The 27,145-nt window shown below is 37.0% G+C and overlaps 9 protein-coding genes, 1 long non-coding RNA gene, 1 other non-coding gene and 1 pseudogene across 13 annotated transcripts in view; 7 read left to right on the forward strand and 5 right to left on the reverse strand.

Moving 5' to 3' along the window:
- The window catches only part of LOC104718080 (alkaline ceramidase 3), a 2,455-nt gene extending 2,218 nt beyond the window's left edge, over positions 1–237 (reverse strand). Inside the window, exon 1 of the mRNA XM_010435754.2 lies at positions 5–237. The gene's annotated coding sequence lies outside the window, so the exon portion shown is untranslated. The remainder of the gene's footprint in view (positions 1–4) is intronic.
- On the forward strand, positions 2,457–4,458 carry LOC104718082 (YTH domain-containing protein 1-like). 2 transcript variants are annotated; one of them, XM_010435756.2, is made up of 3 exons: positions 2,457–2,997; positions 3,461–3,667; positions 4,001–4,458. In XM_010435756.2, the coding sequence occupies exons 1-3, from the start codon at positions 2,632–2,634 to the stop codon at positions 4,187–4,189; spliced, it is 762 nt and encodes a 253-aa protein (XP_010434058.1). In that variant the 5' UTR covers positions 2,457–2,631; the 3' UTR covers positions 4,190–4,458. The 2 variants fall into 2 exon arrangements, with proteins under 2 accessions (XP_010434058.1, XP_010434059.1); XM_010435757.2 differs by having other exon boundaries at positions 4,004–4,458.
- On the reverse strand, positions 4,396–5,076 carry LOC104718081. Its single transcript, XR_756341.1, has 2 exons — positions 4,971–5,076; positions 4,396–4,741 (listed from the first exon to the last, which is right to left on the reverse strand). It is a non-coding gene; the product is annotated as an uncharacterized LOC104718081 (long non-coding RNA).
- Positions 5,345–7,193, reverse strand: LOC104718083 (mitochondrial pyruvate carrier 4). The gene is made up of 5 exons (XM_010435758.2): positions 7,014–7,193; positions 6,486–6,584; positions 6,246–6,298; positions 5,942–6,015; positions 5,345–5,712 (listed from the first exon to the last, which is right to left on the reverse strand). The coding sequence occupies exons 1-5, from the start codon at positions 7,066–7,068 to the stop codon at positions 5,667–5,669; spliced, it is 327 nt and encodes a 108-aa protein (XP_010434060.1). The 5' UTR covers positions 7,069–7,193; the 3' UTR covers positions 5,345–5,666.
- LOC104718084 (carboxylesterase SOBER1-like) lies at positions 7,324–9,181 on the forward strand. The gene is made up of 6 exons (XM_010435759.2): positions 7,324–7,660; positions 7,962–8,014; positions 8,214–8,337; positions 8,452–8,573; positions 8,668–8,775; positions 8,877–9,181. The coding sequence occupies exons 1-6, from the start codon at positions 7,414–7,416 to the stop codon at positions 9,015–9,017; spliced, it is 795 nt and encodes a 264-aa protein (XP_010434061.1). The 5' UTR covers positions 7,324–7,413; the 3' UTR covers positions 9,018–9,181.
- On the forward strand, positions 9,283–11,193 carry LOC104718085 (probable carboxylesterase SOBER1-like). Its single transcript, XM_010435760.1, has 6 exons — positions 9,283–9,646; positions 9,976–10,028; positions 10,205–10,328; positions 10,419–10,540; positions 10,641–10,748; positions 10,856–11,193. Exons 1-6 carry the CDS (start codon positions 9,346–9,348, stop codon positions 10,952–10,954), a joined length of 807 nt encoding a protein of 268 aa, XP_010434062.1. The 5' UTR covers positions 9,283–9,345; the 3' UTR covers positions 10,955–11,193.
- On the forward strand, positions 12,860–15,715 carry LOC104718086 (uncharacterized membrane protein At1g16860). The gene is made up of 4 exons (XM_010435761.1): positions 12,860–13,746; positions 14,316–14,471; positions 14,571–14,782; positions 15,229–15,715. The coding sequence occupies exons 1-4, from the start codon at positions 12,979–12,981 to the stop codon at positions 15,419–15,421; spliced, it is 1,329 nt and encodes a 442-aa protein (XP_010434063.1). The 5' UTR covers positions 12,860–12,978; the 3' UTR covers positions 15,422–15,715.
- LOC104720189 lies at positions 16,924–18,523 on the forward strand (annotated as a pseudogene).
- LOC104718088 lies at positions 18,655–21,404 on the reverse strand. Its single transcript, XM_010435762.2, has 5 exons — positions 20,839–21,404; positions 19,642–20,094; positions 19,228–19,537; positions 19,011–19,136; positions 18,655–18,910 (listed from the first exon to the last, which is right to left on the reverse strand). The coding sequence occupies exons 1-5, from the start codon at positions 21,277–21,279 to the stop codon at positions 18,897–18,899; spliced, it is 1,344 nt and encodes a 447-aa protein (XP_010434064.1). The 5' UTR covers positions 21,280–21,404; the 3' UTR covers positions 18,655–18,896.
- Positions 20,174–20,260, forward strand: TRNAY-GUA. The gene is given in 2 exon segments: positions 20,174–20,210; positions 20,225–20,260. It is a non-coding gene; the product is annotated as a tRNA-Tyr (tRNA).
- LOC104718089 lies at positions 22,457–23,848 on the reverse strand. Its single transcript, XM_019230683.1, has 4 exons — positions 23,840–23,848; positions 23,369–23,396; positions 23,122–23,294; positions 22,457–22,991 (listed from the first exon to the last, which is right to left on the reverse strand). Exons 1-4 carry the CDS (start codon positions 23,846–23,848, stop codon positions 22,863–22,865), a joined length of 339 nt encoding a protein of 112 aa, XP_019086228.1. The 3' UTR covers positions 22,457–22,862.
- LOC104718090 (ubiquinol oxidase 4, chloroplastic/chromoplastic-like) lies at positions 23,998–26,724 on the forward strand. Of its 2 annotated transcripts, XM_019230527.1 has the most exons (10): positions 23,998–24,367; positions 24,473–24,668; positions 24,784–24,877; positions 25,186–25,301; positions 25,390–25,498; positions 25,628–25,696; positions 25,848–25,919; positions 26,023–26,070; positions 26,303–26,470; positions 26,558–26,724. In XM_019230527.1, the coding sequence occupies exons 1-10, from the start codon at positions 24,210–24,212 to the stop codon at positions 26,614–26,616; spliced, it is 1,089 nt and encodes a 362-aa protein (XP_019086072.1). In that variant the 5' UTR covers positions 23,998–24,209; the 3' UTR covers positions 26,617–26,724. The 2 variants fall into 2 exon arrangements, with proteins under 2 accessions (XP_019086072.1, XP_010434065.1); XM_010435763.1 differs by having other exon boundaries at positions 26,303–26,713.

The raw sequence follows: 27,145 nt of genomic DNA on the forward strand, positions 1-27,145 counted from the left end.
AAACCGTGTTCTCGCGATACTAAAGATCTATCTCCCTCCTTCTGCACGAGTCTCTCTAAATCGCGCGAATCTCTTATTAAGCCTTAGCAACGCACGGCCATGAACAGATCGGCGGAATCAGATGAGAAACAAAAAAAAAACTTCTTCTCCCGAGTGTGGGATGACCTTTCTCACGATCGATTCGTCTTCTCTCTTTCTCTCTCTTCCCTTTTTCTAAATTTTTAGCAATTGAGGGTTGTTTCCGTCTATTAACTTGCCGGGATTTTGGATTTTATAAGTAAAAATTATAAAATAAAGAGCGGCGCTATTTTAACTTACAGTAAACCGTCCGTCGACATAGATAGGGTAAAGTAAATTTAGGTAAAATTAGGTTAAATAGTAATATTTGTGTTTGGGGGTCCTCCTTATTTTATTTTTTTACTTAATGCGGATATAAAAATGATTGGAAATTTCGTATTAAACCACTTTATATCATATGTTTACGGTTTGGGAAGTTTTACTATTTAGAGGCATAAACCAAGGAGTTTCACATAGATAGAGTTTAGGCAATGAACTTTTTAACCAATCATTGACTAGTTGTTTTTCTGTTGATAAAACTTGCTTTGTTTTTTTTTTTCCTCACATGTTTAACTAATACTATTACAAATCAAAATGTACAGAGGATTGTTTAACTATTTTTTTTTCGGTCCGGTTACAAATTATGAGCACTCTTAAAAGCATGTTACAGCTTCATTTGATATAAACAGAGTAAGAATAGCAACTGCGTTTGTATCAAATTGGAGAGGTCAATCCATGTAGCATGTTACATAATCCACAAAATCTCTATACTATAAAGTATATATGATTATAATAGAAGCCGGTCGTGTTTCTGGACACATTTTGTATCAAGTTTTTTTTCATATGACTATGACAAGTGACAGCCACTGCACAAAAGGTAACGGTGCCTTTTAAGATATCGTACAAGTAACTTAGGGAATGGTGAATCATCATTTCAACTATGATTGTGCAGGACATATCCTGAAAGTTGACTTGCAGCTTTTTAAGATGAAATGCCTTATTTCATCCTTATGTGTGTTTTGCTTGACACAAGACTACAAAGTATTTCACCATAAGGATTTCATAACTTCATTCGCTTGTTTGGTGCAGATACATGGATTGCCGCGGATTATCGTAGCATTGAATATAAGGTAGCATTGCTATGGATATAATGGTGGTGTTATTTGCACCTTTCGTTTTATGAGCAGGTCTTTGATGTGTCTCATGTACTTCTTAGGCTTATTTGGATTATTATTATTAACCCGAAAAATGAAGATGATTCAGTTCACTTTTTAGTCTGAAATTCGTTCTATCTTCAGTTCTTCACTGTTCTCTCTTCAGTCATTGCAAGTTCTCTCTGTTCAATGTAACAACTGTTCAAATTAGAACTAGATTCCCAGTATTAGATCCGCTCTATGTTGGTTAACACACCGCCACTGTTATTATTACTGAGATGAAGTCCAAGACCGTAACAATCCACAAACAAATCAAATCTTCAATACATCAACAATTCACACATCAAAACCAACCACTCTTTAACAAATCAGCTATTAAGGTCAAATACTACAGTTACATCATTAAAAGACTGTTAATCTTACGATTAAATATTCAAAAACCACAAGTATAGTGATATGATTAAGAAATATGTAGGCACCAATAAGACACATAACTGCTCATAAAGAAAAGATCAGATCGCCTGGAATGGAGCCTTAAATTTAATCTACGAGAAAGGTCTCTTGAAACCAGCATTTTTTAAATCTGCTAATCTCATTTCTTAATTAACCTTTCTCATAAATCACTATTTATCTACAGAATAAATTTTGACAAACCAAAAATGATAGGTGAGGTAGTAATAATTAAAGCAAAAGATGTAAGAAACTCGGTAAGCAGATGAATCGACCGGAGAAATTTTAACCTCTCTCGCGACCACCGGCCAGATAGCTTCTTAGTTAATCTAGCTACAGCCGTATTTTTTGGCAAATTCAAGAGTAAAGGTATCGAATTCAACCCTTCTCTCGGTACAATGTAGCCCCCTCAAATCATACAAACTAAAACTCAAATCATATAAACACTTAAAACCCTAGACCTAGCCGTCATATGAAAGAGATGATGTTTAGCACTAATGTTTAAGCGATGTTTATATAGGAGTGAACATCAAGGGTATATACGTCTTTTACTTTAAACTCTCTCCGAGGGCGCTTTCTAGGTCACGAATAGCCGATAGAGAGTCTCTAGAGGAGAAAGAGTCTTCCTATTTGTGAAAACCAAGGTTAATTATACGCTACAGCACGCGTACTGTAAGCTCTAAACAGATTAGACGTATAATTACCGAACACGTGTAATTAGTCAAACCCCTCTAGCTTAGCGCGAGAGTCTTCTTGTTGCGTCAACCCAATAAAATTGGTCGCTTAACAAAACTTGAGATCTGTCTGAGAGAGAGAGAGAGAGAGAGAGAGCGTTCTATTAATTCTTTGTTCTTTTCTTTACGAAGTGATTTGAAAATTTTGTAATCTGAAAAAATAAAAGATTCATAAACGGATTTGGGATTTGAAAAAGTTTTGATTTTTTGATTAAGTGAATCAGCGAGGTCGTGTTATGGAAGGAGTTGGGGCTCGGTTAGGTAGGTCCTCGACACGTTACGGACCAGCAACGGTATTCACCGGTCCGGTGAGGAAGTGGAAGAAGAAGTGGGTTCACGTTTCTCCTTCCACCAAGAAGGACAATAACAACACTGCATCCGCCGCAGCCTCCGTTGTTAACGGTGGTGGTTCGAATTCCGACGGCAGTAACGGATCGCATTTATTGCTCTATAAATGGGCTCCATTGTCTCAGAATGGTAATGGTAACAGTAACGGCAATGAAGATGGTAATAAGAGTGAGAGTAATTCTCCAAGCGACGACTCTGTCACTGCTGCGACAGCGGCTGAAGATCCTCCGCGACGGCGATTCAAATACGTGCCGGTTAGTTTTGTTAAAGTTTCTGGTTCAATGTGTTGTCTTCTGTATGGTTGCATTGAATTTAGCTATGTCCTAGGGGGATTTTTGCTAGGAGTTTGATTGCTTAGGTGACTGCTACAGTTATTAGGGTTTTAATCTATGTAATTAATATTTGAAATATGGTCAGTTTTGAGCACTGTTGTAGGACTAATTGGACTGGCCTATGTCTCTGTTTTGCCATTTTTGATTCATGTGGACTGATAAGGCTGGATTAGGACGGTAATGGGGGCAATGTATTAGTAGAACCGTCTTCTGGGAATCATGAGATATGTCAATGTTTGAAGTTCATATCTTTTTGCATGGAATGATTAAGATTATCTGAAACTTTGATGAGGCTAAGCAAGAAAGTGTTAATTTAGGGTTTATCGTTTCATAGGCTTGATTATTTAGGGATCCACTAATAGTGAAGTGTGATTAAATGGTGCAGATTGCAGTACTTGAGGAGCAGAAGAAGGAAATTACTGAAATTGAGGATGATGAGAAGATTGAGGAGGATGAGAAGATTGATGAGGATAACAAGGTCGAGCAGGAAGACAAGGTAGATGAGGACAAAAGTGTAGCAGAGTCTAGCGAGATGGAAACGGTAGTGGAGGAGAAGCCTGACAGAAATGATGTTCCGATGGAAGATACACAGGTACAACAACACTCTGTACCTTTATTCTACCAAACTGAACTTTAGTTTTCTTCTGAATTTGCTCGTCTCTATTGTTACTTAAAGCCTTAACTGTCATTTCTTTTGGTAGGCTTATCAATAACTGATCTTTTATCTTAACTTCTTTGAATTTTCTTGGTTTCTAGACTTTGTTTATCGCCAGCCATTACTGTAATCTTTTTATAGTTCCCCTTGTCCATGTGTTGAATTTGAAGACCCGATAATCAATTTGAATATAGAATGCTTCATGATCTTGTATGATGTTTTGTTATTACGCAAAGTAGATACTGAACCTCTCATTTGTTTCTTTATTAGCAGAATGAAGAAAAAATAGTACAGGATGAAGAAAACGTAGTACATGATGAAGAAAAAATAGCACAGGATGAAGAAAAAGTAGTGCGACAAGATTTGAACGAAAGCACTGTGGAGTTAGGACTGAACTTGAATGCAAACGATGAGGATGCTGAAAGGGATCCAAAAGATGACAAGCCATTAGAAGAATGATAAACTGGGTCCATTCGTCCAACCCATGCTACTCGGGTTTGGTTCCTTGCCCACAAGTCTCAATGTCATTAACATTTGGTCAAATCACACAGAAAGAACAAAGCAGTCATTTACATGTGGACGCAGATCCATGTTTTGGTCTGTTATCCCATGGCTTATTCCTTTTGTTAATGGAAACGACTCATTGATTCAGACTAAACATTCAATTCATAGGAAATTTCTGGTCTTTTTGTCTGAACAATTTGATTCAACATCACATACATTTAACTTCTCTGTGGAGTACTTTTTACTTTGAAAACAGCATATGAAGGGGAGCTTTTGATCTCCTTTTATCATTGGAACAAAGATCAAACCAGAATACTTTAAAAACCTTGAAAACGATATTGTAATCCGACCCAGAAGATCTGGGAATGCAAAGAAAATAAAATATCTTGGACTAAACTTTCAAACAGAAGCAAGATGATATCCAGTTTTCCTTTTGAATGTGCTCAGCTTCGTCATCATAATCATTCGTTCGCAACAGCTGGCTCAGCTTCGGTTGCGAAATCGTGCCTGTAAAACAAATCAAAGCAAGTGTTTCAATTTGGAGAAAACATCATTTAACCAGCCAAATGCTTATTTGACTAAGATGTGTGGTAAGCAGCAGTATGTTCATTAGAAGAAAGGAGTGCTCATATCACAAAAGATCCCTTACTTTTTCTAGTAGCATAAGTTAAAAGAGAATTTTGTTCACATTTCATGTAATGTAAGAAGAAATCAAAGTGTTCTCTCTTGGCCTTACTTTATTTTACGAGCAAGCTGGTATATGCCTGTCCCTGCCATAGCAACATTAACGCTGAAGAGGTTCCAGTTTTTCTGTAAGCAAAAGTAAGAAAGAATCAAAGAAGTTAGCAAAAAAAATCCAAATCACAAATCACTGACCGCAAAAGCAAGGGAGAAGAAGATCATGATAAAACAGTATATAACAGTATTAGTAAGTACTAGCTCCAATGCGAGAACCAAAAGGCTCGGTATGAAAAGGAAAACAGCGNCAATGTCATTAACATTTGGTCAAATCACACAGAAAGAACAAAGCAGTCATTTACATGTGGACGCAGATCCATGTTTTGGTCTGTTATCCCATGGCTTATTCCTTTTGTTAATGGAAACGACTCATTGATTCAGACTAAACATTCAATTCATAGGAAATTTCTGGTCTTTTTGTCTGAACAATTTGATTCAACATCACATACATTTAACTTCTCTGTGGAGTACTTTTTACTTTGAAAACAGCATATGAAGGGGAGCTTTTGATCTCCTTTTATCATTGGAACAAAGATCAAACCAGAATACTTTAAAAACCTTGAAAACGATATTGTAATCCGACCCAGAAGATCTGGGAATGCAAAGAAAATAAAATATCTTGGACTAAACTTTCAAACAGAAGCAAGATGATATCCAGTTTTCCTTTTGAATGTGCTCAGCTTCGTCATCATAATCATTCGTTCGCAACAGCTGGCTCAGCTTCGGTTGCGAAATCGTGCCTGTAAAACAAATCAAAGCAAGTGTTTCAATTTGGAGAAAACATCATTTAACCAGCCAAATGCTTATTTGACTAAGATGTGTGGTAAGCAGCAGTATGTTCATTAGAAGAAAGGAGTGCTCATATCACAAAAGATCCCTTACTTTTTCTAGTAGCATAAGTTAAAAGAGAATTTTGTTCACATTTCATGTAATGTAAGAAGAAATCAAAGTGTTCTCTCTTGGCCTTACTTTATTTTACGAGCAAGCTGGTATATGCCTGTCCCTGCCATAGCAACATTAACGCTGAAGAGGTTCCAGTTTTTCTGTAAGCAAAAGTAAGAAAGAATCAAAGAAGTTAGCAAAAAAAATCCAAATCACAAATCACTGACCGCAAAAGCAAGGGAGAAGAAGATCATGATAAAACAGTATATAACAGTATTAGTAAGTACTAGCTCCAATGCGAGAACCAAAAGGCTCGGTATGAAAAGGAAAACAGCGTATCTTCCATGTGAATGTGATGAGAATTATCCGAGAGGAGTGTAAAGGAACTTACCGGATTGATTACCATGCTGTAGCGAGACCAGATTACTCCAGTGCATGTAACAGCTAATGCAAGAGATAAACAATGAAAACCGTAAGAACATTGAGGCATTGCAACACAGGTGGAAACTGATCATGACACAATGAACAGATATGGTACAAATTTCGAGGTTACAAGGCTAAAAAGCAACTGTGAGATGTGATCTTTTATGCACACAGGAAGAGCAGGGAAACAGCTAAGAATATGACATACCGATTTGTTGAGGATAAGAAAGTTTCTCCGGAGGTTTGGCAAAGTCTGCAATGTTGGCAATGCTAATACCCCACTTGAACGTCGGTGCCCAGAAATGAACTGAGAAAGACCAAAACGTAAAGTCTTATATTCACCAAAAACGTTGGAAACTTTTTTTTGGATCAAGTTCAATTAGAATTAACACTGGAAACAAAACGCGAGTTAAAAGCTGGACAGTAACGGGTAGACTCATCATAGAGAGATCAAGCTCGAGGATTCTCCAATTTATATCACCAACATATAGCAAAGACTGATTCGTTTTGTTTCGTAACATGACATGTTGTTACATTTTCATAGACCATAGTAACATATCAATCCAAAAAAAAAAAAAAAAAAAAAAAAAAAAAAAAAAAAAAAAAANCAAATCCATCAAAACAGTAGGGAGACAAAATAACGGATTCCAAGACATGTGAATTGCTCAATTCGGTTATCAATAAGAAGAAATCGAAATCAAAGAAGAAAAAAAAAAGGCGGAATTGATTGACTCACTGGTTTTAGGACCGGCAGGGTGATTCCAGATAGCTTGAAGCTTCGAAGTCGCCATTGAAATAATTTTCCAATTCCCCAAAAAGATGCTCCAAAAAGTTCACCAACCAATCGTCGCTTTCTGTCTCTCCCGAGATTCTTCTCCTCCCTCGCTGGCTTAAAACACTAACAAAAGAAGGGCTGCAGCTAGAGTACGATGTCGTTTTGGTCATAAAGCGTATGGTAGAGGGTTATTTTAGTCACTTCAGCTTCTTCTATCTTCTTGTGTTTTTTTTCTTTGAACTCCTTGTTTGTCCCATTTGACTTTTTTTGTACTTTGAAGTCGTCGCGAAGACTTTGAGAGATAGAGACAGAGGGAGAGGTTACTTACTATAGAAATGGCAAAGGTACAAGCGATTTTAACATGCGAAGGAATACACAGACGAAGAAGAAGACGATCTTTATTGACCATCATTGCTTTCTTTCAATTTGTACCTTTGGTTTATCATTATTATCAAACACCATGGCTCGCATCTTCATCTTGTGGCTTCACGGTTTGGGAGATTCTGGACCTGCCAATGAATTCATCCAAACACAATTCCAATCCGCGGATTTGAAGAACGCTGTCTGGCTCTTCCCTTCTGCTCCATTCAATCCTGTTACCTGCAACAGTACTATCTTCTTACTCCTTTTTTAACTTCAATTTGTTTTCGATTGTCCTAGTTAATGGCTTGATTTGGCTTAAGGTTTTGGAATTATTTTGGCATGATTTGCCTCTGTTTTGGTGATTGATTTATCATAACTAGGCTAAGCCGTCTTGGTTGTTTCTTTTGATGAAGCCACATCTGTTTCATTTGAAAGAGATTGCTGATGCTAAACATATGATTGTGTAAAATGTATAATTTACAGTTTGATTGTATGTGTAGTGTCTGCTGGTTTCATGCCTCTTAACTAATCATCTTTCTTGTGCAGACGGTGCGGTGATGCGCTCTTGGTTTGACGTCCCTGAACTTCCGTTTAAAGTGGTATTACTTCTCTCTTTTTGATCTAACGTCTTTCATGATATGACTTGGTTTCTTTTTTCCCTTTCTAAACTGGTAGCTCCAAGTTCCATATTGTGAAGCAATGTCGATAGTTAGCACTAGTTTAGCAGATTGAAGGTTTATTATATAAAAGAACAGACCGATCTTGCATTTTAAAGTATGTAACTTTTATGTGTGTTAGGGCTCTCGAATTGATGAAAGCAGCGTGGTTGCAGCAGTTAAGAGCGTGCATTCCATTATAGACCAGGAGATTGCTCAAGGAACCAATCCTGAAAACGTTTTTATCTGTGGATTAAGCCAAGGAGGTGGTTTAATTTCTCTTTTTTCCCACCCTTACACCGTTCTATAACGAGTTAAAACCACTTTAAGTCTTGATAATCATGCATTGTGGCTGGCTCATAATGAGATTTTTCTTGCAGGAGCATTAACATTGGCTAGTGTTCTTCTTTACCCAAAAACTATTGGAGGAGGAGCAGTCTTAAGCGGATGGGTTCCATTCAGTTCTTCAATCATCAGTCAGTTTCCTGAAGAAGCTAAGAAGGTTCACTCATCACTTATGTTTCTTATAACAATGATCTCTAAACATTGTTTTTTTTTTTTAGTCTCTGAGTCTTTTAGATTTTTGCAATATGCAGACACCAATCTTGTGGTCTCATGGCACTGATGACAACCTTGTACTCTATGAAGCTGGTCAAGCTGCTATTCCTTTTCTCAACGAAGCAGGTGTTACCTGTGAATTCAAGGTACATATTATTCAAATCAAAACTCTTTTTCAAGACAAATGCGTAATAGAAGAAATCCAATGTGTACCATTATTTATCTAAGGTCATTTGTTTATGTGCAGTCATATCCTGGTCTCGGGCACTCAATCAGCAATAAGGAGCTCAAGTATATAGAGTCATGGATCAAGAGACGGTTGAAGAGTTCGTCGTCGTCTACTTGTCTGCAACTTAATTGTCTTAAAGATTTGTTCCACTCAAGTTAATAATCCATGTCTTCATCTGCGAAAACAAGAAGAAGACTATTCTCTAAGCCCATTGTCTGGTTTGGTCTGTACTCTGGAGTGTTTTTGAATACATAGAGTTTGTGATTGTATTGATTTGAAAATATGTATATGCACACATTGGAATACATTTGCAATCTTAAGCATGAAGAACTAAAAAAAATACATAGCCAAAAAAAAGTCTTTATAGAATTTGACACTGAGGGCATTTTAGTCATTTAGGCATAGTCTTTGATTCGATTCTCCATTAAAAAAAAAAAAAAACAGAGCTTTATGAGAGAGTTCGATCTCCAAATAAAATGGTGAAGGGATGCGAACAAGTAGACTGACGAAACCGATCGTTCTTCTCACGACCGCACTATTGAGCACTGTCTTCTTCTTCTTAATCTTCTTCTTCCAAAACAAACCTTACCCGTCATCCACCTCTGCTATCTCTTCTTCTTCTTCACGAAATCCAGACTCCATGGCTCGAACCTTCATCTTATGGCTTCACGGGCTTGGTGATTCTGGACCTGCAAACGAACCCATCAAAACACTTTTTAGGTCCCCGGAGTTTAGGAACACTAAGTGGCTCTTCCCTTCAGCTCCATCAAATCCAGTCTCTTGCAATTGTACGATTGACCTTTTACTCTCTTAATTTGGGGATCATTAGAGTTGGTGTGTTATGCGTTTCGTTCTTCTCTAGGGTTTGATCAGTGTTTTATGATATAATTGAGCTTGAAAATTTTGACTTATTGCATTGGGAAATTTATATTATCTTAAGCTAATTCGAACTTTTACGTCTCGACCTCATTCTAGAAAAGTTTCCTATTTGACATTATTGTGTGTGACTTGCTTTTGGATTTAGCATGGTCTTTGCTAAAGTATTGATTGGTCCTTGCTAGAGTATTGCGTCTTCTCCTCTTTGAGTGTTTTTGGGCTTTGATTTTGTTTTGTGCAGATGGTGCAGTGATGCCGTCTTGGTTTGACATCCCTGAGCTTCCTCTTACTGCGGTAACACTTCTTCAAAATACTTACTAATTTGGGTAGCTTAACCAATCAGTACTTGTTCAGTTGAATTTAAGGTTTATAGTGTACAAAGAACAGAACTGTTTATACATTTTAAGGAGCTGGCTCTGTTCAAGAGATATTTGTATGACATCAAGTAAGCAACTGTTTTTATGTGGTAGGGCTCTCCGAAAGATGAAAGCAGTTTGCTTAAAGCGGTTAAGAACGTTCATGCTGTTATAGATAAGGAGATTGCAGGAGGAATAAATCCGGAGAATGTGTATATCTGTGGATTTAGCCAAGGAGGTGATCTCTCTTTGCACTACCATAGTTACTCATTTCCATGGATTTTACTTACTGATTCTAAAATTCTACAATATGTTTGATGTTCTGCAGGTGCATTAACCTTGGCTAGTGTTCTTCTTTACCCGAAAGCTCTTGGAGGAGGTTCAGTCTTTAGCGGATGGATTCCATTCAACTCTTCGATCATCAATCAGTTTACGGAAGAGGCTAAAAAGGTTTCATACGTTCTTTTGTGTTTCTTATAAAGGGTGAATGTCGGATCTTCTCGTCACTGTTTTTTTTGGGTTTCTGAGTCTCCGGATTTTGTATATGCAGACACCAATCTTGTGGTCTCATGGCATAGATGACAAGACTGTACTATTTGAAGCTGGTCAAGCAGCTCTTCCTTTTCTTCAACAAGCTGGTGTGACTTGTGAATTCAAGGTATACTAATATGAAGTCCAATATACTGATCACATGGAAAGATCTTAGAAACCAGTTCTTGAGAATATATATATATATATAACTGAGGATCGTTTGTTTATCTGCAGGCTTATCCGGATCTTGGTCACTCGATCAGTAATAAGGAACTACAGTATCTGGAGTTATGGATCAAACAACGGATGCAGAGCTCGCCGTCTTCTTCTTAATAGTTTTAAGAAGGCAACACTGCACTCAAGAAAACATCCTAATATCTATCACAATTAGAAGAACAATATGATAACATCAGCTCATCTTCTGGTCTTCTGGTCCAACTTCTCTGTCGTGAAAACCGGTTTCGGTTTAATATGTCTTGTTTCGTTGGTTATGGAAACTTTTACTATTTGTGTAACACACAGAACTTGTAATTTCCATTGATTTTGCATTATATAATTTGGCAAGTCGGATCTTTTGATGTGTTCAAAAAAAAAAGAGAACAGTAAACTTTTTAGTTGCTTACGTTTCATTCAAATCAATAACTGATATAGAGATTAGATCTATGTCGGATAAATAGCAGCCAGTGCCATCATCATATGATAGTTTCAGATTGTTGTGAAAATGGTGAATCTGACTATTAACTGTACAAATTATTTAGCGTAGATAAGAAGACAACAAAAAAAAATGTCACCATATGAATAAGGGGATCTGAATAATGAAGTTTTCAAACATATGTCAATATCTAAGTTTTTTGAAACCATATATAAATAGTGAAAAAAAACATTATTATTAAAACGATCCGACCAAAAAAGAACACAAAAAATCCAAGTGAGTTTGCATGGTCTGTTGCAGGGGGGTATTATAGTCAAAACACATAATATCCCATTTGCACCCATATTATTATCTTCCTTTGGATTCTTCCAGTAGCAACCCACCGACTATATGTGATTTCCAACATTTACCCCTTCACCATCTCAAATATTACAGAATCTTCATATTATAGTGACAGCTACACAAGAATCTAAGTCCAACAAATATTTATATGTATTTACATTTTAAGTTTATACACTAATAAACAAATTTAAGTTGATTTTACCCTAGCCGCTAAAATTTGCTAACAAATATATATATATCATCAGTCTACTAACTCTATTTGTACTGTACTGACTGTATATATTTTTATAGTGGCTTCAATTATTGCAATCATTCGAAAATTTAAAAATGCTAATTAGCATTACACTTAGATCACGTGTGATGAAATTTAATTAAATGTTTAAAATTACAGTTTAGTTTTATACGATAGATGTAACAAGGAAAATACAAAGAACAAGTAAATTACGTGCATGAACTTGTTATGATTAATGAGAAACGCTGGCATTGGGCCGTTGAAGATGGTCCTACTCAAAGATAAGTCTATTTATTCTTGTTAATAACAAAGATCGAATTTATCAATTCTTGTGACTCCCGAACAACAAAACTCTAATAAACTTCTTTTTACAATTAAAAATAAAATAATGTCGATCTTCGAAATTTAGAGTTCAAAGCTTGTATTGCTGTAAATTGTAACAAAGGGGTCAAAGGCTATTACACTTTTTTTTGTTTTGTCAATTATCGAGGCAAAAATATTATTTGACATTGATACGTTTTGTTTGTGTAATCTAATCTAAATACAAATACCAAAATAATCCTTAAAGATCTCACATGTGATTGGGGTTTGCTGGCTAATTGTTATACTTAGCATTGTTATAGTTTTTAACCCCAAAAAAAAATGTCTAGACCAATAGTCTCCATTTTCTTTTTTAAAATAAAGTGATTGGATTTATTTTTTCTCGAATTTCAAATTTTAAATTGGAAATTTTAAAATAGAGAGAAAAGGTATGGGGTAATTTGTAAAGGTTTTGAAATAAAGATGAAAAGTGTAAATTGAAAAAAAAGCGCCAAGTAGGCGATTACTGTTACAAATCAACCAATCAAGAAAAAACAAAACCTTCTAACTAACTTAGCCTACTTCAAAGATTACGCAATCGTCTGTTTTCAGAACACACACAGTGGCAGCTTCGTAATAACACAGTCCTGAGTTACCCCTTTTTCGTCATTTCACATCCTTCGTCCTTCTTCTTCTCTCCTTCCACCTTCACTGCCACTCACACCTACACGCGCGAGACTACTCTCTCTCTCTCTCTCTCTCATCTGGAGCACTCAAAGAGTAAAGTTTTCTCTCTGTATTCTTAGCTTTATCTCTCTCTCTTCTCAAGAAATGGCGGGTCGGATCCAATCCCACCAGCTACCAAATGGACTCTACGTATCGGGAAAGCTAGAGCAGCCAAAAGAGCGACCACCGACAATGGCGGCTCGAGCTGTGCCTTACACCGGAGGCGACATCAAGAAATCCGGCGAGCTAGGAAGGATGTTCGACATCTCCGTCGTCGATTCACAAGGACCGCCGCCGTTAATCGTCGGTGGTAATAGCAGCGGAGGTACTTCGAGGCTCCAGGCGCCGCCACGTGTCTCCGGTTCTTCTTCCAACCCTAATAGTGGATCCGTTCGATCTGGTCCCAACTCTGGCTCGGTTAAGAAATTCTCAGGTCCGCTCTCTCAGCTTCAGCCGACCGGTTTAATAACATCCGGTTCTCTCGGTTCTTCCGGTCCGATTTTGTCCGGGTCGAGGAGGTCGGGTCAATTGGACCACCAGTTGAGTAATTTAGCGTCGAGCAAGCCTAAATACGGGTCGTCGGTGACGAGTCTTAACGTAGACCCGGTTCGGGTCGGGTTTACAGTACCAAAAGCGGTAGTTTGGGCGGTTCTTATCGTGGCCGCGATGGGATTGCTAGTGGGAGCGTTTCTTACCGTGGCGGTTAAGAAACCTGTGGTGATTGCGGCGGTTTTAGCGGCGGTTTGTCCAGCAATCGTGGTTTTGATTTGGAACTGCGTTTGGAGAAGAAAAGGACTGTTGAGTTTCATCAAAAAGTATCCAGATGCTGAGCTTAGAGGCGCCATTGATGGACAATTCGTTAAGGTTACAGGGGTAAGTTAAAACCTAATTTTCAGATGTTTTACAAAAATTCCCAGTTTTAGTAAGTGACTTTAATTGTTCTGGTTAAACTAAATTGCTTCCTAATTTAGCGTTTAGGTCGTTTTCAAATTTTGAGTGAAGTTAGAATGTCATTATCTATCATTGGCTTTTTGCTTATGGATGTATCATATGCTTGGATCTCTGTTTAGTGTTTAATTAACTTCATTTTAGTTTTTGTTTTGCTACATTATGTTTCTGGGTGCTTTATGATGATTTTTGCTTTTGTCTGTGTCTGAAATTTTATATTAGTAAACTTAGGGGGTTCGTCGTTTGTGTTCAGCATAGATTTATAAGAGTCTTTAGTGAAACTAGACCAATTTATAATTGGACAAATTGGAGTCACGGGTGTTTTTTGTATTTGTGGATTGGAGTACAGTCGTCAACAGCTAGTGTAATGCGTTGTACAGACTATTTATAATTTCTGAAATAACAATGTTGCTGGAGATATGGTTAAATATGGTAGTGATGGTCATTGGTGTATTTCTTGTTTTGCTTGAAATGTTGAATTTTTTTGTATGTAGGTTGTGACATGTGGAAGCATTCCTTTGGAGTCTTCATACCAAAGGACACCAAGATGCGTTTATGTATCCACGGAGTTGTATGAGTACAAAGGTTTTGGTGGGAAATCCGCAAACCCTAAACATCGATGCTTTTCTTGGGGTTGTAGACATGCTGAGGTTAGTTTCTTCTTCTTTGGTCAGGTTTCCAAGATTTTATATGAAGGGAGGAGATGGTTAAGTTTGATGATTATTGTTGTGATTATATTTCTTTGGCAGAAATACGTGTCGGATTTTTACATATCAGATTTCCAATCTGGATTGCGGGCGCTAGTAAAGGCAGGATATGGATCAAAAGTTTCTCCTTTTGTCAAACCGGCGACAGTGGCTAACGTAACAGCGCAGAACAAAGATAAATCTCCCACCTTCTTGAAGTGGTTGTCGGATCGCAACCTCTCAGCCGATGACCGAGTCATGCGCCTCAAAGAAGGGTATGTGAATCTTCATACTTTTGTTAGAGTCACTGTCCAAACCTTGAAATTTAGATTTTTACCTACATAAAATACGACCTTCTAAACCATGCTTTCAGTAAGATTGAAAGTTTATACTCTCAGATTGTTCATGTAGGCGTTTACTTTGACTGGTACCAATGGATTTTTCTTCCACACTAAAAGTCACAATCATGGAAAAAGATGTGATGAAACATGTATAGTGGGAAGTAACCCGTTAACTTATGTCAAAGTAAACGGCTTAAACATCTCACATCAGTGTTAGATCTGAAGTTAAAGGGTTTAGATTCTTAGAAGGTTAAGTAAGGACTAAAGTTAGTAAGACCCAGAAGTCACCGTTTTGTTACTTCATCGGTTTCACATTTGCAGTTAAGATATAACCCTTTTGTTACTGATTTCAATCATATTTGTTTGTGTGTGATGATCAGATACATAAAAGAAGGAAGCACGGTGAGCGTGATGGGGATGGTAAGAAGACATGACAACGTTCTGATGATAGTTCCTCCGGCAGAAGCAGTCTCCAGTGGCTGCAGGTGGTGGCACTGCCTCCTTTCGACCTACGCAGATGGCTTGATCATCACCTGCGACGAGAATCAAAATGCTGATGTCATTCCTGTCTGAAACCAATATGTATGTAATGCTTCTTTTGCCCGATATTCAATATATAAATGCTACAAGAGTTAGGCTCACGAGATTGAAGGAAGAAGAGAGGAATGAGAGGAGAGCCAAATTGGTTCAAAAAGGAAACCAAATGGGCTTTGCCTTTCCTTTTGCGATGATGATCCTATTAGTTTTTTTTTTTCTTTTTGCCCCTTCTATGGGGTTTATGTGTAGATAAAGCACCAAAATGTAAATGCTATTTTCTGTTAAAAATAATTATTATGTTTTCCATCTAATTATGATTATATTCTTGTATTATCTTTAAGTTTATTAACCACGACTAGTGTAATTCCCCTAACGAACGTTCCATTTGTCTCTGTCTCATTTCGAATTTCTGTTGAGAGATCAATTGGAAATGACATGAAACGTGGAAGCAAGTCTTATTAACTCGTGTCTGCAAACTGTAAAATACTTTTTATATCGTTTGCTGAACATAAAGATGATGATTATCAAATGTGGTGGTTATAATTTTCACTGTGATCAAAACATAGAATCACAGTTTTGCAGTTTTGTGGTTAGCCATATATAATGTTTACTACGATATCTCAAAAACTGAGTAGAGAGATTTACCAGTCAAATTTTTTAAAAATAGATTCACTCTCTCTCTCTCTCTATGAACAAATAATTTTGACTAGCAAGAAGAAAGAAGGAGGTAAAAATTATGCTTATCATCAATTTCTGAAAAAAAAAAACAAAATCAAACGCAATTAAGCCAAGATTTTGCGATGGAATCATATATATTTCTACTTTTGGGCCATAATCAAAACCCAAAACTAAAGCCCACAAGCTAAAGAAGTAAACTTTTCTCTCTGTTGAGACCCCCCCCCCCCCCCCCNCCTCCTGGTTAGTTTTCTGCTCACCGTATGAACTATGACGGATTGAATTTTTTTTTGTTTCTTCCGTTCGCATCGGATTGATGAAGAATCAAAGACAATAAGGAAATATTTATGTTTATTGCTTAGAATGACTTACAAGTCTTTTATAGACTACCGAAGAGATCTTAGAGAAACTAATTACAATCACACAGATATATATTTATTATCTTTGACCAAATCACATCTTGTTACGTGATCATAGGAGCAATAACTTGGTGTGTAGAACAGTAGATGACGGATCTGATTCCGTTAATAACTGATTTGGTTAGTCTTTGAATCGAACTATCGACTATTGAGTTGATTAGTGGGCCAATTTCGTTGTTTGCTTGCAAAGCAGAAATACTTTATTCTGCACCTGCTTCCTATGATTTCAGGCAGCTGGTGGGTTTGTCCAAGTTTAACTCGTTTTCTTTTTAAAAACTGTAATGAATTGAGTATTATGGTTCTGAAGCGAAAATACATTGAGTTGCATGTAAAGCAGTATACTTTATCTTAGATTCTGCAATGATTTTTTAGCTTTTAGCTGCTGGTGGGGTTTGTCCAAGTTTCATTCTTTTTACCAATGAAAGTTTTATCTTTTCAGTTTGATTCAAGTTAGTGGGTGATTAATTATCTATTTGATGGTTGATGCTTGAGATCTCTTATTCAGATTGATCACGCCTGAAAGGTTTATCTAGGATTTTGTTTTTGGGAACGATGGATATGATCAACGGTTTATCAGATGATATTATTTGCCACATTCTATCTTTCCTTCCGTTAAGTGAGGCTACTTCAACATCTGTCCTCTCAAAGCGATGGCGTTATCTGTTTGCCTTTAGGCCCAATCTTCATTTAGATGATCAAGAAGTGGGTGGAGAACAAAGCTTCATCGATTTTGTGGATAGAGTACTGTCCGTGTCTGGCAATTTCCACATGAGGAAAATCTCAATAAAATGCCTTACGAGTATCGACGCGGGTCATGTCACCCGCTGGATGACTGACTTGTTGAAACATGGTGTCTTAGATCTTGATATACTCGTAATCCCCAATGAGCCCATCTTAGTGCCTCTGGAGATGTTCACTTGCAAGACATTGGTTGAGCTTAAACTCTTAAGAAGATTTGATGCTGTGATTCCTGATGATGTTTCTCTTCCATCACTCAAGGTTCGACCTGCTGCTACAATAGTGAAGGCTGTGCTTTTGAAAAGCTTCTTTCTGCTTGCCCTGTGCTTGAGGAATTATTCATTTCTGGAGGGAGCTGGCAAAGTCGAAAATGCTGCCGCATCGTGTCTTCCTTGACCCTTAAGAAACTTACTATTATTCTCTGTACTAGGCCTAAGGATTATCGGGACCTGACTTTAGATACACCGAGTCTTGCCTACTTGGAATACTCTGATATAGCTCCAAAAAACTGTCCCTTTGTGAATCTTGATTCCCTTGTCGAAGCTAAGCTTAAACTTAATTTCCATATTGCTAATTGCAACCCAATAAATCTGATTAAAGGGTTACAAAACGTTGAGACCTTGGAGTTATCTGGTGCTACTACTTGTCTGGTAAAAGAGTGATCTCTCTTTTCTTTTTCCTTTCATATTATTTGCATGGAAGTCAAAAGTTTAGGAACCAAAATCTTGTTAATATATATATATATATATATATATATATTTGGTTTCAGGTATTCCGTTATTTCCGTGAAGCCATCCCAGTGTTGAGCAAGCTGTCTCGTTTATCTATTACAATTGATTCAATCTACTACCGTTGGGAACATCTAATACTTCTGGAAAAATCTCCGAATCTACAGACCCTCGTCCTCAAGGTATAAATATAAACCAAAACCGGCCCGAAAGCTTATTGGACAAACTCAGGTCGCTAATATTCCCCTTCTTTCTTGTTTCAGGGTCCAAATAAAGCCCGTCAATATGAACAAGAATTTGGACATTCATGTCCTGTGAAAGTATTGATGATAACTGAGTATGGAGGAAAGAGTGGAGAGCTAGAGCTTATGGAACATTTGCTAGAGAAACTATCATGTCTTGAGCTTGTAAAAGTTCGTGTTTATGCTATAAACGACGAGGAAAAGTCCCGAATCACCAAAGATCTGCTTATGGTTCCTAAACCGCCCAGTTGCAAGATCCAGATCAAGTTTTGTGAGAATACTAAGTAATATAGTACATGACAAAAACAAAAAACAAAAGTTTGTTACCTCCTCCTTGTTCGCTAATTAAGTCTCTTGGAAGTTTAAAGCTGAGAGGGTACAGAGAAAAATAACTATTTTTTTTTTCCTTGCGATCTTTATTCTATCATTCTACAAGACTAAACATACATATAATCAGTAACTTTGAGTTCCATCAAAAACAGATACATACATCTATACAGCCATGCACGTACATTTTTTGTATTTAATCAAAAATAGTTTGTCATATCTCCAGATTTGTAATTAAACACGTAAGGAGGAGGAAGAGACATATCTCCTTGCCTCTTATGAAAATTCTCTACTGTTCCTTCGTCATATCTTCGAGAGAAACATCATGCCAAAACGATTCAATGCTGCATATATGTATATATGTATTACCAAATACTTTGGTTCATGGTATATTCACTGTCACAAAACCAAAAAAACAAATATTACAAAAGAATAAACATTGGTAAAAGAGAAGATCCTTTTTGAAACAAGAGAAACCGGTTTTAAGCCAATATACCGATCGTTTTATTGAGCAACCATAGTAGAAGAGCGAGTTCAATCCCGAAAATCGTATGCAACCATGATCTATCTACTAGGAACCCATACACAGTGATCCCAGCTTTGTTGTTCTCTAGATACGTCACTGCAATAAAGAACAACAACAACGTCATCTAAAGTTTTTGTAATTTTGTTGAATGTTATATCAAATTATGCATATGAAATAATAAACTTACCTAGAGCTTGACGTTTTTGGTAAGAAATTGTATTAGCGTAGATGGGATGTATCTTGGTATTATCAAGATCATCGTCTCCTTCTCCTTCTTCATCATCAGATGTATCCATCGCATTAATGCCACATGGAGAAATTTGTGATTCAATCATGGAACCAGTAGGGGTTTCCCCATCAAGATGGTCGAACGAGTCAACTGTTGCGCAAACGTTCCATTTAGCTGCAAGGCTGGTTACGGATTGAGCTTTGTGAGTTATCTTCGTTGCACTTCTCAAACATATGAATACTCCTGTAACCAAACTCAACGAACATAACTGTATATACACCAAAACATTACAAAAAGACATTTATTAGTGAATAGTGATGGGTTCAATCCGAAAAACAGAACAAGAAAACAGAACCAGAGAGAATCTCTTACCGCGAGCTCGCCAACTTCATATATATTAACAGCAATACTAGCTCTCGTAGTGGTAAGCAAAGCCATGAACTGAGTAGCAGTAACAAGAACCAAAGACAAAAGAATGAACCTCCTGAACCGATGGCTAACAATCCTCAGATTACGACGGATCTTTTGATGCTCGCCGAGAGCTGACCTAACGTCAGCGATCTCAGAGGCGAAGCAACGTGCGAAATCCTCGAGACGAAGAGTCTGAAGATGACAAGTGATTTGGTAGAGAATGCAGACGACGATGAAGATGGTGTTACGGTAAAGCCAAGAAGAGAGCTGGAGAGTGAATGCGACGACGTGGCTAAGAACAGGGTTGATGATGTAAGGAATCTGGTTAAAGCCAGAGATGTACCACCAGATTCTGTAGATTGCTTCGAGCGTTAGTGATGGGAGGACGAAGATCATTAGTCGTTTTAGCGATCTCTGCAATCATCAAGAAACAGAGCAAAAAAAAAAAACGTTTATTAATTATAAATTTTTGAAAGCGAAAAAAAAGCAACATCCGACCTTAGCTCAGTTGGTAGAGCGGAAGACTGTAGTCTGTGACAGATAAATCTTTAGGTCGCTGGTTCGATTCCGGCAGGTCGGATTTTTTGTTATTTATTTTTTTTTAATTTTTCCAAAAAAGACAAAACAACGTCACACTTAACTCACAAAAAGACAAAACAGTGTCGGCTAGAAAATTAAAAATTGTTTAATGACGTAATTTTTTGGTCACTGAACTTTTTTCAAATACTCATTCATTATTTTGCATAATTTCAAACTGTTTTAAAGAAACACGAAATAACAAAACATTGCTAAAACGAATATTAATATATTTTTGTTTTTTGCCATAAGAAAAAGTAGTAAAAACAAGAAATTAAATTAGTAGTAATATTTTGTAAAGCTTTAATTTTTTTCAAAACAGGCAAATGTTTATTTTCTTTATATTCTTAGTGAAAACAAAATTAGTAAATGATTATTTGTTGCGTTTACTAAAATTCTGGAATAAAAAAAAGAGACTACGAAATTAGTATAATATATGTTCAGTTTGGTAAAGGTTCTTAGGTTTTTTTTTTTTTTTTTTTAATTCTAGGTTTGCAGAAACATCTCTAATTCCAAAATCAACAACGATTACAAATGAAATTTAATTAGCGGGTGAGATAAAAGCAAAGAAAGGAACAAAACCTGAATCTCAGCTTCGTGTTCGATCCTAACTTTGTCGCTAACATCCCAAACCTTATCAAGAAACAAGAACCGTCTCATCCCAAACTTCCTCGACCAAATCGAGAGGCTAACGAACGAGACTCCCGCGAAGATCGATAAAGAAAGCTGTACCACGGCGTCGTAGGGCCGTCGGTGGTGGAAATCGCAGTCGGAGCAGACGAGCAAGAAGTGAGAGATCATCGGTACGATAACGACGAGGAGGAAGAATACGGACCACGAAAGCAGAGCCGTGCCGCAATTCGACTGGTCGAACCAGAGCACGAGGGACATGAACGTGAACCGTGACGCTGGAAACTCCGGTTGCGATTTGTTGTTGTTGTTGTTGTTGATCGCGCTTGGTCGTGTCATCGTCTCCCGGAGAAGATGGTCCCGAGATCCTCGCTCCGATGTTGCGTTCGCCATGAGAATTTTAGGGAAAAATTCAAAGAGGGAAAGAAAAAGGCAAAATAAAATTAAAGTCGCGTTTGATTGGTTTTGTTGTAAGCTATAATACCATACCTGTAAATCTTGTTTAAATAGTAAAGTTTACGAAACTTTTTATTTGATTAATTTAAAGACAAAACACGTATTTAACATAGTACTTATATTATTAGTTCTCAGATATTATGTGGGTTCATTTTTATTTTTTGTTGGCTGCTAGTAGTTGGAATTTGGAAAGGGTGTTTTTCACTTCCTGTTTAATATCTTAAATAGTATTTAAATATTACCTATTATTTTATTCAGATGTTTACTGTTTATGAAATTGTCTTCATATGTGCTGAGTAGTTTTCCAGCTAAATTGGTAAAACAAAACAGATGATCGTCATTAGCTCCAAAAAATATGTATTTAATATTACTTAAAAAAAATCCGTAGAAAGATTAAAGTTGGATATTTAATTTTCAGCTTGAGGGGTACTTAGCTTAATTGTTTGGCTATAAAAGTTTTTTTATTAAGAATTCGTAAGAATATAAATAGGAGTATTTTGTAATTATATTAAGCTTTTTTTCACATTCGTAATTATTACTAGTGATTGAAAAATCACAAAGGTCATTGATGAATTCACGGGATTAAATATCAGTATCCTAGTCATCATCATACAGTAGTTAGAAATGGTAGTTATTTTCACGGGTTATAAGATCAGTTGATGACGTGTCCCATATTTTAAGGGCCTTAAGTTATTCAAAGCCCAGCGTACATAACCCGACTCGGATCATTCGACATATTGGGATCCTGTTTTTAGGTAGGATATTTCTCCGGCCGATTTGTTCGACGTCGATGGGCATGTGGAGAGAACCCAGAATATCCGCCCACCTTCTGAAATTCTCAAAATTTCTCCATTTCTACCAAAAAAAGCTCCAACCTCTACCAATGCAGATTTACAGTGTTCTTTCACAGTTAAGTCGCAGAAAGACAGCACCAAATCCTCATCTAGTGAAGACGACAATTGATTTATCTGACAGTTGACCGGATTGTACGGATGCAATAGATTCCATTTAATAATCATAATCTTTTAGTAAACGAATTAATTTGTCAATTAATGTATAACCAACCATATTGTACGGTGAATAATGAACGGTCAACAACATCGCTGTCACCTTATTGATCATCTGAAACTTACTATCCGGTCCGATCTCAAAAAAAGAACAGAGACATGAAAAATAAGCTCAAGTTATAGTATAAGTTTAACGCGACATTAAGTTAACGCGACATAAACAAAGCATTCACAATACGAAAGGGAAAGGCATTAGAAATGAAAAAAAAAAAAAAAAAAAANACTAGGGGCCATGTACTCCTCCTCCTCCTCCTCTTCACTCATCTTCTTGTGCTTTCTCTCTTAAGCCTATAATGTTTTAGTTTTCATCAACAAAACACCCGAATTCAAATGATTAGACATCTCAACGTTTTCAGATATTAGAACAGGTTGCTAAAGAGTCAAGGGGAGCCACAACACTGGCTTCAACCGCTTCCTTGTTGTTGTACGAGTATACATCCCTGCTGGTTTTCCTCATCCACACCATGGTAGTAGCATTCGTCTGGCTTCCTCGTCCTCCTCGTCGAACCCCTGGTACTCCTCCTTGAACCCCTCGAGTTCCTCGTCGATGTAATCGCCACTGGGGGGACACCATTCGTAAAGCTGATTGAAAAACAAATGAGCATCAAGTGGAAAAAAAGTTAACATATGGGGTCAAATTTTAGGCAAACAAAACCACAAGTGAGAAAAGGGAAACACTAGTTGAAAAAACTTGGCTAGGATGCTTAATTACCTTGACTTCATGTTCTCGAGTAGAGAGATGCGTGATGAAATTATCAACGCCTCGGCCAGTAATGCCTAGGCCAGCAGGACCTGGGTCCTCAATGCGACAGCACACAGTGCAAACCCAGGTGGCAAGTTCACCCGTTTCAGTGCACTTATCCTCCTCATCAAGTTCCCCTGGATCTGTGGACAAAAAAAGAAACAAGAATTCAACAAGACTGAAAGAGAGAGAGATGAGGACTAACACACACACTTACCTGCCAGAAGAAAGTTATTCCAGAGGCACTTAAGTGATTTTACTTATCTAAGTTTATAGTAGATATGGATCCGCAGTACACTACACGAACATTTTTTACTCTCACTTATTATACTTTAGTGTTTTTATAATAGTATATATATTGTTATACATATAAATATATTGTATACTAATCTTAATACTATTACAAATGAAGTATATTTTGAAAATGTAAAAAATTACTCCTAGTATTTACAAAATGTACCACTGAGATTAGTTATAAAAAATGATTCATTAAGGGTATTTTGGCTTTGTTGTAAGGGTTTGATTGGTTTTGACTTCATATGCTGAGTAGTTTCCAGCTAAATTGGTAAAAGAAAACCGATGATTATCTTCAAACTTAGCTTAATTGTTTTTGCTAACAATTAGTATTTCGTAATTACATGTATTGTATTAAATTGTTTTTCATATTCGTGTGATTAATTTTAATTACAAAGGTCATTGATGAATTCACGGGATTAACCTAGTCATCATACAGTAGTTAGAAATGGTAGTTATTTCACGGGTTATAAAATCAGTTAATGACGTGTCCCATATTCTTAGGGCCGTTATAGCCCATAAGTTATTCAAAGGCCCAATATACATAACCCGACTCGAATCATTTTGAGTTAAATCGGATCCTATTTTTTTTAGGTAGGATATTTCTCCGGCCGATTTGTTGGACGCGTCGACGTCGATGGGGATGTGGAGCGAACCCAGAATATCCGCCCACCTTCTAAAATTCTCAAAATTTCTCCATTTCTACCAAAAAGCTCCAACCTTTACTTTTCTTCCCTGTGAATTCTCTGCTCTCTGATTCCGATATGGCGGCGACGACGGCGATCTCAGGCATCTCGTCTCGTACGTTGGCGATTTCACAGCCTTTGGTTACACTTCGATGCTCTAGATCCGCCGTTTCGTACAGTTCATCTCACCGATTGCTCTGTCATCGTCCTCTCTCTTCTAGTCGCCTGCTCTTAAGGTGTGCCTTACTTAGCTACAGATGATTTTTTAAATTGATTTGGTGTCGTCACGTGTTAATATGAAAAGGGTTTTACTTTTTTTTAATTATGAATTAAAAATTCAGGAACAACAAGCATCGAGTTCAAGCAACGATTTTGAAAGAGGATGAGGAGAAAGTTGTGGTGGAGGAATCATTTAAAGCAGAGACTTTTACTGGTAAAGAACTACTTGGGGAGGAGTCAAATACGAGTTCTTCTTCGACTAGTGCGTTTGAGTTATGGATCATCAAGCTCGAGCAAGGAGTTAATGTCTTCCTTACTGTAAGGCTTTTAAAAAAAAAAATCTTAATCGTTGTGTCTTACTAGAAAGTTAGAATGTTTGATTTGTGTGTTCATGTGTTTTGATGTTGTCTTGTTTCTTGTTTCCCCCTCTCAGGACTCGGTGATTAAGATACTTGACACACTGTACCGTGATCGAACCTATGCAAGGTTCTTTGTTCTTGAGACGATTGCTAGAGTGCCTTATTTTGGTAAATGCATCTATCTGCAGTTTCAGTTCCTTCAAATGTGTGCAAGTAACATTTAGCTTCGTATTAAGAGCTAGTCATCAGGTAAGATTGTGAATGTCACTTGAGATATGTGCAAAAAGAACATTGACAGAATCGTGTTCAAGGAATATATATATATATGTCCTCTTCCTTATCTCATTACAAGTATAGTTTAGCTCTTAACAACCAAAGGCGATTCAAGTATAGTTTTTTGTGTTTATCAACATTTATGGATCTGGACGCCAGATGGAGCTAGAACCTAATGTTTGTTTTCTGTGTTCTCCTTGCAGCCTTTATGTCTGTTCTACACATGTATGAGACCTTTGGTTGGTGGAGGAGAGCAGATTATTTGAAAGTACACTTTGCTGAGAGCTGGAATGAGATGCATCACTTGCTCATAATGGAAGTAAGAACCAATTTTTTCCCTTCTCTACGAGTTGCATACTCTTAACTCGCATTGTCGGTAACAGTAAAACACATGATTCTGATCACAGGAATTGGGTGGAAACTCTTGGTGGTTTGATCGTTTTCTGGCCCAGCACATAGCAACATTCTATTACTTCATGACAGTGTTCTTGTATATCATAAGCCCTAGAATGGCATGTAAGTTTCCTTTTCACGTAAACTATAATCTTATCGTGACCTTCTAGAAAGTAGCAGAGAATTGATGCAACAGATAAAAATTTGGCTTCTGGTCTACATGACTTCATCAATCGTTTGTTACAAATGCAGATCACTTTTCGGAATGTGTGGAGAGTCATGCTTTTGAGACTTATGATAAATTTCTCAAGGCCAGTGGAGGTTGGTTTCCAATTTTCAAGAATGCTTTTTCTTTCTTTCTCCAACATTCCGAGTACCATTTAGTTATTAATGGATTTATTGCGTTGACATATCACACAAAATTCTTCAACGACATTTTACGTTCTGATTTTTTTGTGGTTTCCCTAAACAGAGGAGTTGAAGAATATGCCTGCACCTGATATCGCAGTAAAATACTATACCGGAAGTGACTTGTACTTATTTGGTGAGTTTATCCTTCCGGATTATGTCACTCTTCTCCAGAGTTTTAGAGGTTTCTTTTCTTTGATTAGTAGTCTCTCAAACTGGCACATGTATGTTGTCTGCAGATGAGTTCCAAACATCCAGAGCTCCCAACACTCGAAGACCAGTAATAGGTAGCAATTTTAGTTTGTTCTTTTAATCTCTGAATTAAATCCACTAATTGCTAAAAAGGTTTATGATCCATGGTTGTGAGTCAACGTTCTAGAAAAGAACTGAGCTTTTTGTCTACTATACGTATGAATGGAGCATTGTTCTCAATTTTTTGACTTGCTTTAGTGTTGGTGTTAGATTAAGAATCTATATAACGTTGTTGCTGTTGTTTTCTTTGTGGTTATGGTTGGACAGAGAATCTATATGATGTGTTTTTGAATATAAGAGACGATGAAGCAGAACACTGCAAGACAATGAAAGCATGTCAGACACTGGGGAGCCTACGTTCTCCACACTCCATAATAGAAGATGATGCTGAAGAAGAATCAGGCTGTGTTGTTCCTGAGGGGGCTCATTGCGAAGGTATCGTAGACTGCATCAAGAAATCCATTACGAGTTAAATTACTAAAATAGAAAGGAAACTAAAAAAAAAAGATTGTTTTGTATCAGCTTATTATGAAGAATTAGGTGTAATTCCCATAGACTTGGGAATAAAGGAAAAAGTGTGAGATTCCCATCGTTATGTGTGGGAGAGAATCAAATACCCATATTATGTAAATTTGCCATGATGAGTTTTATATTATTATCCAAGTCGTTGGAGACAAATTGTGGTTGCATAGTCGGTCTCCATTTATATTTCATAGGAGTAATTTACCAATTTAAGGCCCTTCATTTCTAAAAGCTCAATCATATTTGGTGTCAGAAACGAGGCATAAGCGCAAATACTAATGACAATGTTAATCAAAGGGTAGCTAATGGGCAATAGGAGCAATACACTTTCTTTGAATGAATAGTAGTAATGCGTTATTTGACATTATAAAGATGGCAAAAATGCTCAAGTACAAAATCATTGAATGCATCATTCTCTAAAGAGAAGAAAGTGTATTGGTATTAGCGTTTAGAATCACTTTCTCCCATTTTTTACTTTTGTTGGGTTATGTTGGGGACAGTGTTACGCAAAGACGACGTCGTGTATGGGGCGACATTTCACGTGGGGGAAAAAAAAGCCTTAATTCATGCGCCCCTCTCTTTATTATT

Source organism: Camelina sativa, chromosome 10 (assembly GCF_000633955.1).
Source record: "Camelina sativa cultivar DH55 chromosome 10, Cs, whole genome shotgun sequence".
Taxonomy (NCBI): Eukaryota; Viridiplantae; Streptophyta; class Magnoliopsida; order Brassicales; family Brassicaceae; genus Camelina; species Camelina sativa.

Bases quoted from the DNA above. Each gene is read 5' to 3' on its own strand.
- LOC104718082 (XM_010435756.2), top strand. From the start codon at position 2,632: ATGGAAGGAGTTGGGGCTCGGTTAGGTAGGTCCTCGACACGTTACGGA. The intron at 2,998-3,460 runs GTTAGTTTTGTT...TAAATGGTGCAG, and splicing joins GGCGATTCAAATACGTGCCG to ATTGCAGTACTTGAGGAGCA. The intron at 3,668-4,000 runs GTACAACAACAC...TTTCTTTATTAG, and splicing joins TTCCGATGGAAGATACACAG to CAGAATGAAGAAAAAATAGT.
- LOC104718083 (XM_010435758.2), bottom strand. From the start codon at position 7,068: ATGGCGACTTCGAAGCTTCAAGCTATCTGGAATCACCCTGCCGGTCCT. The intron at 6,585-7,013 runs GTGAGTCAATCA...GGTCTTTCTCAG, and splicing joins CCCTGCCGGTCCTAAAACCA to TTCATTTCTGGGCACCGACG. The intron at 6,016-6,245 runs GTAAGTTCCTTT...TTTTGCTTACAG, and splicing joins ACAGCATGGTAATCAATCCG to AAAAACTGGAACCTCTTCAG.
- LOC104718084 (XM_010435759.2), top strand. From the start codon at position 7,414: ATGCGAAGGAATACACAGACGAAGAAGAAGACGATCTTTATTGACCAT. The intron at 7,661-7,961 runs GTACTATCTTCT...TTTCTTGTGCAG, and splicing joins CAATCCTGTTACCTGCAACA to ACGGTGCGGTGATGCGCTCT. The intron at 8,776-8,876 runs GTACATATTATT...GTTTATGTGCAG, and splicing joins GTGTTACCTGTGAATTCAAG to TCATATCCTGGTCTCGGGCA.
- LOC104718085 (XM_010435760.1), top strand. From the start codon at position 9,346: ATGCGAACAAGTAGACTGACGAAACCGATCGTTCTTCTCACGACCGCA. The intron at 10,329-10,418 runs GTGATCTCTCTT...GATGTTCTGCAG, and splicing joins CTGTGGATTTAGCCAAGGAG to GTGCATTAACCTTGGCTAGT. The intron at 10,749-10,855 runs GTATACTAATAT...GTTTATCTGCAG, and splicing joins GTGTGACTTGTGAATTCAAG to GCTTATCCGGATCTTGGTCA.
- LOC104718086 (XM_010435761.1), top strand. From the start codon at position 12,979: ATGGCGGGTCGGATCCAATCCCACCAGCTACCAAATGGACTCTACGTA. The intron at 13,747-14,315 runs GTAAGTTAAAAC...TTTTGTATGTAG, and splicing joins AATTCGTTAAGGTTACAGGG to GTTGTGACATGTGGAAGCAT. The intron at 14,472-14,570 runs GTTAGTTTCTTC...TTTCTTTGGCAG, and splicing joins GGGGTTGTAGACATGCTGAG to AAATACGTGTCGGATTTTTA.
- LOC104718088 (XM_010435762.2), bottom strand. From the start codon at position 21,279: ATGGCGAACGCAACATCGGAGCGAGGATCTCGGGACCATCTTCTCCGG. The intron at 19,538-19,641 runs GTAAGAGATTCT...GTGTATATACAG, and splicing joins ATGAAGTTGGCGAGCTCGCG to TTATGTTCGTTGAGTTTGGT. The intron at 19,137-19,227 runs GTAAGTTTATTA...TCTTTATTGCAG, and splicing joins CCAAAAACGTCAAGCTCTAG to TGACGTATCTAGAGAACAAC.
- LOC104718089 (XM_019230683.1), bottom strand. The intron at 23,295-23,368 runs GTAAGTGTGTGT...TTTTGTCCACAG, and splicing joins GAATAACTTTCTTCTGGCAG to ATCCAGGGGAACTTGATGAG. The intron at 22,992-23,121 runs GTAATTAAGCAT...TTTTTCAATCAG, and splicing joins CTCGAGAACATGAAGTCAAG to CTTTACGAATGGTGTCCCCC.
- LOC104718090 (XM_019230527.1), top strand. From the start codon at position 24,210: ATGGCGGCGACGACGGCGATCTCAGGCATCTCGTCTCGTACGTTGGCG. The intron at 25,697-25,847 runs GTTGGTTTCCAA...TTCCCTAAACAG, and splicing joins ATTTCTCAAGGCCAGTGGAG to AGGAGTTGAAGAATATGCCT. The intron at 26,071-26,302 runs GTAGCAATTTTA...ATGGTTGGACAG, and splicing joins CACTCGAAGACCAGTAATAG to AGAATCTATATGATGTGTTT.